At 35.5% G+C, this 10,894-nt stretch overlaps 1 protein-coding gene across 1 annotated transcript in view; it reads right to left on the bottom strand.

Moving 5' to 3' along the window:
• Nucleotides 1-1,855: 1,855 nt before the first annotated feature.
• Nucleotides 1,856-10,894, bottom strand: part of LOC125649894 (uncharacterized) — a 12,633-nt gene continuing 3,594 nt past the window's right edge. Inside the window, exons 2-4 of the mRNA XM_048877736.2 lie at nt 5,420-5,576; nt 4,502-4,658; nt 1,856-2,228 (exon numbers count right to left, since the gene is read on the bottom strand). Of these exons, the coding sequence (XP_048733693.1) occupies nt 2,063-2,228; nt 4,502-4,658; nt 5,420-5,576 (480 nt within the window). The 3' untranslated portion in view covers nt 1,856-2,062. The remainder of the gene's footprint in view (nt 2,229-4,501; nt 4,659-5,419; nt 5,577-10,894) is intronic.

Raw genomic sequence — 10,894 nt, 5'->3', positions numbered from 1 at the left:
TACACTTTTCAAGACAGCATATTTTTTTTTTTAAGGTTTTGACCAGCTATAGACCCTATTACCTGCAAGGACCACAAATTTCAATATTTTGGTAAAAGACTGTCCCCGAGTCAAGATTTTTAAAGATTGCATATGACCCTTTCATTAGTCACCCGACTCAGGTACCATGAATTTCACAACTTCGGAAGAATCTCCATCATTACTACATTGCATGTACTCAATTTCGTTTGTTGTCCAGGAGTCAAGGAGAGTATTTTCAAAGAAATAATGCGGTTTCACTATATGAACCATAAAACCACCCTAGCACCAGACTAAACTCAAGTTTCATTACTTGATGTCTAGGAGTGTTGTGTGTGTTGGGTGGGGGGGGGGGGGGGGGGGGGGGGGGGGGGGGGGGGGGGGGGGGGGGGGGGGGGGGGGGGGGGAGGTGGGGGGTCGCCAAAATTCACTGTATAAACATGAAATCCCACATTAAATTCAGAACCTCTAGGACCATGAATTTCCCAATAGTCTGTCTGATAGGTGTTTCTGTGCAAGATTTCCATACACTGTATTACTTTTTAAGGTTCTGACCTCATCCTTCAGGTCAAAGTGGTGCAGTGACCATGAAATTCAGTTCTAGATCCCCATGTTTCATCCCAGATTTGATGGAAAAATGGCCCAAGTACATTCAGAGAAGAAGCTGAAATCTTATATTCAAACGTAATCACAAATGGATGATGATAGACAACTACTCAAGTGAAGATGAAAAACTACTCAAGTGAATTGAAAATCCCCAATATCAACCTTCGTAGTGCCAACAGTATGAAAGACAACCAATTACAATCCACTGAGTTTGTCCAATGGCATACCAGCATTGGTATTTGCTGCATCATCAATCAGTGTGAACTCTTTCATTTCCTAGACATTTTAAATGCAAACTGAATAAAGGACACCCAGAACCATGGATTCGGGAATCTGGCTTGTTGTTTTGCCTGCTTTAATATAGGGCAGCTACTCAGAATCTTACAGTGTCAAAAAACAAATAACAGCCAATCAGAATCCCCGAAGTCTGCCCAATAACGAAGGAAACAGGGTGACGGGGATAATTCATCGTCTCTCATTGCTCATCTTTGTAAAAAGCATAGCATATTTCATCCATAATCCAATGCACATTTTTTATCTGACATATCGATATCTGCACACATTTCATGATAAGATCAGGACAAATATCTCGTTACATCATGGGAGCAGAGGATGTTTGCGATGTACAAATACTGATTTTTTTCCCCGAGTTAACACTAAACTATAAACTCTTTAGAGACTAGTTAGCCAGTTTTTCTTGGCAACCTTACTGCACATTTGGTATAGTACACACATTATTACCACTACAATATTGCAATTTCTTTGTAGAGATGACCTGCATTCCATGCCATGCAAAGTATCACAAAATCTGTTTTTACCTGAATTAAGACATTTCTCTATGGTGCATATGTATATACTGTAAATCCCATCTGACTAATCTAAAAAGAAATTGTGAAATTACATGCACTACTATCCTGTTAATCCTTGTTGCCCATGCTCTCTTATTAGGGTACTGTTGCATCCAAACAACTGGAGGATGCGAGAAATGGTTGCACGAGAGTAGGATGGTAAAAGGGAGAATATGGCAAATTAATGAAGCTTAAGGACCTGGAAGACAGGCATTGTATATTTTCATTGATTTCCTTCATAAGACCTACTGATGCAAGCTTTGTGCAGGAAATGGTACATGATGGGGTTTTTCAAGCAATAAATTGGTCCACTTCCAAAACCTCTTCTCTTTCCTTCAGTTGTTGACAATCTTTACTTCTGAGTAGAAAGTTTCATTCACAGATATAATTTGTTGCAAAACATTTTTTTATTTCATTGCTAAATACATCCTGTAGTTAGTTTATGCAGAGCCTACACACACTGAATGATTAACATCTATTTAAATTTCTTCTTTCTTAGATTACTTGAAACATACCATAACAATTTCTTTAATGCAGTAGTAAAAAAAAGAAAAGAAAAGAAAAAGGCTGTTCTATAATCCACTGATGAATCAATCGCGACTCTTTTTACGGCACGTTTCAATAATTTCGTCGAATTTCAGCTCAGATGAATCGTTGCATTGTATCTCTACATGGATCCCAGTCAACTTTCCTCTCAAAGCCTTGTTACTGCTGGCATACAACATCTTTTGTTTTACTGGGAGAGTATCGGGCACCCTGAAATTTTTTAAAAATTTATATCAATCAAAAGACAGACAAATTTTTTTTTTTAACCAAGAGTTATCACAAGACAACAGAGCTTGTACAAGGCAATGTACGGAAAATCCCAAAGTGAATTTACTATCCAAGTTAAAGTAAATCCAATATACGGAAAATCCCAAAGTGAATTTACTATCCATGTTAAAGTAAATCCAATGTACAGAAAATCCCACAGTGAATTTACTATCCATGTGAAAGTAAATCCAATGTACGGAAAATCCCAAAGTGAATTTACTATCCATATTAAAGTAAATCCAATGTACAGAAAATCCCAAAATGAATTCACTATCCATCTTAAAGTAAATCCAATATACGGAAAATCCCAAAATGAATTTACTATCCATGTTAAAGTCAATCCAAATGGAATTTGAATGATATAAATTTTTTTTAGAAATTCTTGAAATTGTAATAACTAGATGTCCCCCACCTGCAGTAAAGTCAAATGTAGGAAATCCATCGAAGTATAGCATTGAATGTGGTAATCAGATTGTATGTTACAAACATTTAGTACAATGAAAAACTCAACAACAGCCATAAAATAAATTTTTCTACATTAAAGGGGCACAACTCCATCAAAAATCAATGAACCAGAGCAAATATCAATCTGGATCTGTATCTCATCAACATACATCTGTATACAAAAAATCTGTTCAATATCTCAAGGCCTTTAAAACAAGAGGCCCACAGGCCTTATCGGTCACCTGAGTACTAGTGAAAAAGTATCACTACTCCCAAGGGCTATGAAATCTAGAAAAAATTTCCTGTTCTGAATATCTGAACTAAATTCTAATGTTCAGTAGCAGTATAAAACAAGATATGTTCTTAACACTTCACAGCTCTCAAAAGTCCATACACTGATGAAAGGCTCTACATATTAAATATAATAGGTATATTAACATTAAAACCTCAAAAGATATGACTCATTTGGACCCATCCTAGAGTCAAAACCCTGGATTGTGAAATTCACCATTTTTTGTACATCCTTTTCTGATATTCTTAAGTATGCATTTAAATTTTATACAATATCAGCAAACTTGCACATAAATACTACATACCAAGTTTGACCCCTACTCTGGGGATCATCAAATTTACCATTTTAGTAAAAGACTACCTGTTCTTTCTAAATATCTATTTAGTTTCAATTTAATATCTATAGCACTAAAGATGTTATATAAGTGTTTTATACAAAAACACTATGTATCAAGTTTGGCCCCACCCTGGGGTCAGAACCCCTACCCCGGGGATCATGAAATTTACAATTTCGGTAGAAGCCTTCCTGCTCTACATCGCTTTGCATTTAGTTTTTCTTACACGTGTGCAGTTGTAGATTTTTGAAAATTTGAGGCAGTTTTTGACCTACACCTGGGGCCCCAGGGGAGCTTGAGTCTTGAAACTTACAATTATGTCCCCCTTGTCCCAAAGATGCTTCATACCAAATTTGAAAAGAATTGGACTGGAAGTTGAAAATGTTCAATTGTTAACTCACGATGGACGGTGACGGACGACAACCAATTGCAATAGGTCAACTGAGTAAACTCAGGTGACCAGAAAAAAATCCATCTCAGATCTCTGTATCAAAATGACTCCTGAAAAAATTCTACATCCTACTCAATTCTACCCTACACAGCCATTTCAGCATTATTACTTTAGTTTGGCTTGTCAAACAGGCTAAAGACGGTCATAAAAAGCTCAGCAGAGCTCTAGTCTTTAAAAAAACAAAACCAATAGGCAATTTTTCTGCAACAATTAGCAACAGACGTAAAACTACACAAAAGTTTACACTAGATTTCTGGCTCATTATTGGTGGTTAATTTTATGATAATTATGGTGATTTCATGAAATGTATATTTTGACTTTTTATATTTCTTTTTGACACCCCCCCCCCCCCCCCCCCCCCCCCCTGCAATTTATTTAAGAGGGTCATAATGACGATTAGTTTTCAAAGTTACTATAAAAACTGTAATCAAGACTCCAGTATCATCATGAATATCCAATTGTAAGGTGCTGTATCATTCCACCCCTAGGTCAATCCAAAATTTTATGAATTTTAACATTTTAAGTCATATGAAGTATCAACACTCAGAACCTTATGTGAAAACAATACATTCTGCACTTTATTTTGCTAACCCTTCAGTAAATCATTGTAACTAATCTTTCCTTGGTTTTTCATTAGTTTTATATCATTTTATGCTGTATGTTAGTTTACAGTATATGACGATTTCAACACTCACCATGTTAAGTACACTACTTTATCTAAAGTTCTGGAACCTTCAGTCTCGTAGTGAACATCTAGCACAGCATATCGTCCCTCTCCTTTCTTTCCTGCTTCGTTCACAGTATTTTCAGCAGCTATGAGCTTCTGAGCTAATTCTTCAAAGACCACCTTTGCTATAAAAACAAATACATTATTCATAATCATATATCTAAAACTTTAGACACAAGGGACTAATGGGCCTTCATGCTCTTTAATCATCTTGCCACCCATTTTAAAGTGGCTTGGAGTCATGGACACGATTTTGGTACAAAATATCATTTGGATATTTAAAGAGGTTTACAACTAAGATTTTTGGAGTAATGTAAATTTTTTGGGAAGTGTACTTTTGATTTCTACATTGAAGGAGAATTAGGAAATTAAAAAGAAAAACTGGGGTCCCAATCCTTTTTATTGAGCTACAGTGTTCTAAACAGTTTTTGCCCTGCCCCTTGGGTTCCAGGGGTGCTGGAATCCTCAAATTTACAATTAATATGTCCCTCTTGTCCCAAAGATGCTTCAATTGTTAACGTGCAACAGATGACACATGATGGACGTCGCACGAAGACGGACGACAACCAATTGCAATAGAACAAAGAAAAAGTGAAATAAATATGAAAAGAAATATTAAAATATTGTAGTTAATATTTTATAAGCATTCAAATTTCCTCGACCATGCATTACTCAGCCCTACTCCATCATGGATTGTAGACTGCTGATCACATGTTCCTATGAGACTGAAAACTAGTATGATTTTCTTTATATGGTGTCCATGGCCACATTATGATTATATCAATCACCGAAAATGACCCTGACCTTTGGACTTAGCACACACATATGCAAATTAGATAGTTTGAAGGCAGATTTCCCGGTCACATGATTAAAAGAAAATGTTTACCATCAAGATTGTCTCCTTTCACCCGTTCTTTGACACTATCCACCACAATTTCCTTCAGATCATCAGTCAGTTTGTAAATAATGTACCAATACTTCTTCCTTAACTGAAGATCTGAGTAAATGTCAAGACATTGGTTTGAAAGTGCAACACCAGAAGCCTGAAAAAAAGAAGAAATCATTGCAATTTGATGATGATTTCACCTAGTAATGTGTCTCCCTTACATCATACTGTATTATGTATCTTTTGCATACACATACAGACATTTAATTAAAAGTTTGGTAAAGCCTTCCTGCTCTACATCATTAATAAATGGCGCCATTCTTGAAAAAAATGTGACCGTGATCAATTGATTGTTGATTGTTTAACGTCCCACTTTTCACATGAAAACTTGATAATTCAAGAACAGATGGAATGAATATTTATTTTGGAAAGAGGATTTAATTTGTTTACATGTTGCGGACAATCCTGGGTTCAAATTCATTTCTGGTTGGACGGGTCTCAACATTTTTTTCCCTTACCGTTACATTATCATTGTTATAATGATTTCCGAAAATTGAAGGGGTATTAACGACATTACAATGCACCCAATTTATATGCTTTATACTAGCCGTGCATTAAGTTGAGAATCTAATAGTAAATGGTATTTTGTTAGAAAATTTGCTAGAGTACTCTGCATAAAGTTGTGACTTTTTTCTTACACACACTGTGACCATGCAGGTTCCTGTCTTGAAATCATGCATCATAATTTTACCATGTGTTTTCACTATTTCTTCCCCCCTTTTATTTTAGACAATCCTTAGATGGTGATGAGAGCTGTATGTGTTTCAGTGTATTTTGCTAATAAAAATCTTTGAACCATATCAAATTTTTTTTCTTTTTATTTAGTGTGGCTAATGAAAATGAAATGTGGCTAATGAAAATTGGACCCAATTAGCCACAGTGGCTAGAGATACTTTTACACTAGCGCTAACACACAGACTTTGATAATTATAGAAAAATACTTAGAATGTACATGTATAAAAATGATTTTTGTTAAAATTCCCATACAATTTCATGTAGTTTCTACATTGCAAGGGGAACTTTTACCTGTGGAAGGGAAATATTCATTTGTTGTCAAAAGGGGAAAGGTACCCTTTACCGGTAGTATAAAGAACCTCAATAAATCCCTGCTTGCTGATACAAAATTTTCACACACTCTCATTTTGCAAAGTTCTGTCAGAACAGGGGAGGGTCAGACGAAGTGTATATTAGTATATTATAGCTTAAAGGAGGGAAATACCACATCATTGTAAGGGAAAATGGGGTCTATACATAGTCACACTAAATGCATCTAAGTCGATGCAATTTCAATAAGGAACTAAACGCGTTATACAAATGCCGCCCCAATGATTTTGAAAAAAGGAGAGGGGATGAGGAAAAAATGACAAATTTATGACGGTCAGTGAAATAAAACAAATTATTTGCAGCCGTTCTTTGAAGTTTGCGTCAATATATGCAACATTGGAGCAGCGAACACAACTACGATATCTGTGGTCACTGGAGTAGCTAAGTGTGAACTTTTATTTTTACACAAGCTTACCATGTATAATTTCTTCATGATAATTTGGATTCAACAGCTGCGTAGTACTTTTAAATTAGCAACTATTACGCTCGAGAATTTTTTACTCATATGGTGATGTCGCCATGCATTGCCAGTGATGGGCTGCAAAATTTAAGCCTATGCTCGACGCTGACAGCCTTTGGGTAGGGATCTTTATCGTTCCACACCTGTTGTGACATGGGTCTCGGTTTTTGCGGTCTCATCCGAAGGACCGCCCCATTTAGTCGCCTCTTACGACAAGCAAGGACCTATTTTAACCCGAATCCTCACAAAAGAAATATTATCATTATGATGTTGGTGGAAATATGAATTGGGCCCCCCCCCCCCTTTCCCATCCGTCTCCCCAACTTTCTGATGCCCCCGTAATTCCATATGTTGAACATGGGTCATTGTAAAACTTTTACATACATACATGAATAATCAATGTACCTCAAGGACATGTACAATGCAGTTAACATGCCCTCATCTGCCAAAATGTTGTCTGTTCCCCAACCAATTGTTTTCCTTCTAAAGCTTGAATCATCTTTAGCCACCCCCCTTTTTAAAATACAAAATTTGACCGCAGCTGATAGGAACGCTCTGGAAGGAATCGATATCGGACATTCATATCGTCATGTACAAATCAAACCGATATCGTTAAAATACCACATTTCAGAAAATGGACGCTTGGTTCCGCATTTACCTTTAATTATGACATAGGCTGAGTATTGGTCTACATTAACTTTCCTTTAAGTTGTCGTTTACATAAACAACATCCATACTTCACAGAAGGCCCCAACAGCCATAAAATAAATACATAATTTATAAAAGGGGCACATCAATTTACAATTTTATCTTGTTCCAAAGATGCGTCATACCAAATATGAAAAGAATTGGAATGATAGTTATCAAGAAGAAGTTAAAAATGTCTATTGTTCACACATTTAATAACTGACCATTTTGGCCCCACCCCAATACCAAAACCCCTACCACTGGGATCATCAAATTTACAATTTTGGTAAAGGACTACCTGCTCTTTCTAAATATCTATTTAGTTTCAATATAGTATCAACAGCACTAAAGAAGATGTTATTTAAGTGTTTTACACATAAACACTATATACCAAGTTTGCCCCCGCCCTGGGGTCAGAACCCCTACCCCGGGGATCATGAAATTTACAATTTTGGTAGAGCCCTTCCTACTCTCCATCACCATGCATTTAGCTTTTCTTACATGTGTATGGTTCTTGAGAAGAAGATTTTTGAAAATTGGTCAATTTTGGGCAGTTTTTGCCCCGCCCCCAAGAATCCTGAAATTTACAATTTATGTCCTCCTTGTTCCAAAGATGCTTCATAACAAATATGAAAAGAATTGGAAATATAGTTATCAAGAAGATAAAAATGTCTATTGTTAACACACGACGACGGACGACAACTGATTGCAATAGGTCACTTGAGTTTACTCAGGTGACCTAAAAATGACTAAAATTCTTTTCTGCACTATTGAAAGTGTCCACTGAGCTAAATAAAAGTCAACAACATTTTAAAATCAGAAGTCTGATTTATTAAGACTTAAAGGACATTTTTTCCCTTTGGCTGAATGTAACCATGTCCTGAGTCCTCTACATTGGTATATTTTCTCAAGAAACCTGTGGATTAAAAAAAAAAACAATATAAACATCGCTTCAAACAATTACAATTTTGAGAGACGAATGAAATATTCTTCATTTCAGTGTATATACCACTCTCAATGGTTCACATTACTTATATTTTCTGACAGTAAACTTCTCAGCTAGGCAATAAACTCAAAGGAATAGACAAATATTGCCAATATCTATATCTTCATTCATGATTTTAAAAAAAAAGTCAGCCATTATGACACTGTAGATTACACCCCTAAAGCCCAACCCTGCAAATTTTATCTATAAATAAATATACTACATATATGTGGTTTTGTAAAATCTCTCTTAGATTTAGTTCTAAATTTTTCTTTGGCATTATCTAATTTAAATCATATGTAGTGATGAAGACGAAGATAAGGTGAATGTATTTTGCTGGTATCAAATTTCAAAAGATACACTCTAATAAATTAAATAATAATCAAAAATTGAGAATTGCAGTAGAGCTTTGAATAACTGGATTTTTTTTTTTTTAAATTTCACAATGAATATTCAATTGCCCATGTTTCCTCAAGTTTGATTGTGGCTCCCCAGGGGTCATGATTTTAACAAACTCGAATCTCCACTATGTCAGGAAGCTTTCATATAATTTTTAGCTTTTCTGACCAAGTGGTTCTTGAGAAGATTTTCAATTGACCACACCCTATTTTTGCAGTTTTGTGATCATCGCCCCTTTGAAAGAGGCATGACTCTTCATTTCAACAAATTTGAATCCTCCTCACCCAAAGATAATTTGTATCAAGTTTGATTGAAATGGCCCATTGGTTCTGGAGAAGATTTTCCTATTTACAACATACTGGTATGTAAAACTTAGATCCCCTAATATGCAGAGCTGCCAACATTATGAAATGGAAAATAGTAAGGTGGGGGTCAGGGGGCCTAGGTGGCCCCCTGCCGCTGGAGATCTTTTATAAATAAATGTAACCTGAGCAATTTTAGGCATACTTCAAATCCAAATTTAATGAATTTAGACATACTAATTGTTATGCATTTTACAACTGCAGAAGGTCAAATACATCTTTTATTGATTTTACTTTCTAAAACTTGTGTAAAAAGTATTGTTACATTAGTATATTATATAATTTTACAGTTACTGTGTCAGCTATTCTGGCAAGTGTTTTTTTAATTTTTTTTTATATATAATTTTAGTTACTATGTCAGTTATTCTGGCAAGTTTTTTAATGTCATCTTCCCCGCTGTGAGAAATGTTGAGGTTTGTCAAACAGATTGTACGCTTATCATACAAACTCCCCCTTTCTGACTTTGAAACAAATAGATGTTTACAGAGTACTTGCATATTTTTCTTTGAATTTCTGGCTCTTCTTTGGGAGAGTGTAGTTGTTATTTCCATCAACACATGCCTTACATTTAGTAGCAGCTGCCATATTGTTTTTGTTCAAAGCATAAAAATTATCGAGATTCTGTGTGTGTGTGTGTGTGTGTGTGTGTGTATATCGTGCGTGTATCCTATCGTATCGTGCGTGTATCCTATCGTATCGTGCGTGTATCCTATCCTATCGTGTATCAGGTTTTCCGTTTTCTATCGTGTTTTGCGTTTATCAGGTCTATCGTGTATCGTATTTTGCGTGTATCAGGTTTTCCGTTTATCGTGAAAATCGTTTATCGTGTAGCTTCGGAAACTATCGGGATCGTATATTAAATCTAATGAAAAAGTAAGATACTTTCCAAAAGCTTTATTCGTTTTGTTAAAGAAGCTATTTTTAGGAATCGAGGAAAGACAGTATATTTGAAGGAGAACATAAAGCTGTTGATTTTAAAGCAGAAAAAGAGCTATATGTCTATCCAGAGAGGGTGAAAATTTATCGCAATTTCATTCTGTCTGGAAAGTAGGCAGTGGTTTGTCGAGCAAACCCAGGACAATAAAACTGAAAGCTCCTTCATCTGGAGTTCATAAACAGTTCCTTGTCTAGAAACAATTATTTGTAATTAACACTAACAGAGAAATAGAAAGTTCCCATCTGAAAGGAAAAATCAGTAAATTACATTGTTTATTGCATATATTTTAATAATGGTTCTTTTTCTTCGGATTTTGTTCACCTGTATTCAACTTAATATATATCAACTACTGAACTTGTGCGCGTTCTTATCTATCTGATTTTGTGTATCACCCGTGTTTTGACAGTAAACATTCTCAAGGGCATTGTATTTCACACATTTAGAAGATTAAGTTTTAAAAGAGTGCAAGGGTATATTGCAT

The sequence above is a fragment of the Ostrea edulis genome, chromosome 5 (assembly GCF_947568905.1).
Source record: "Ostrea edulis chromosome 5, xbOstEdul1.1, whole genome shotgun sequence".
In the NCBI taxonomy this organism is placed as follows: domain Eukaryota; kingdom Metazoa; phylum Mollusca; class Bivalvia; order Ostreida; family Ostreidae; genus Ostrea; species Ostrea edulis.
The sequence above is the reverse complement of the archived record's forward strand: the minus strand, read 5'-3'. Positions and strand labels throughout refer to the sequence as shown.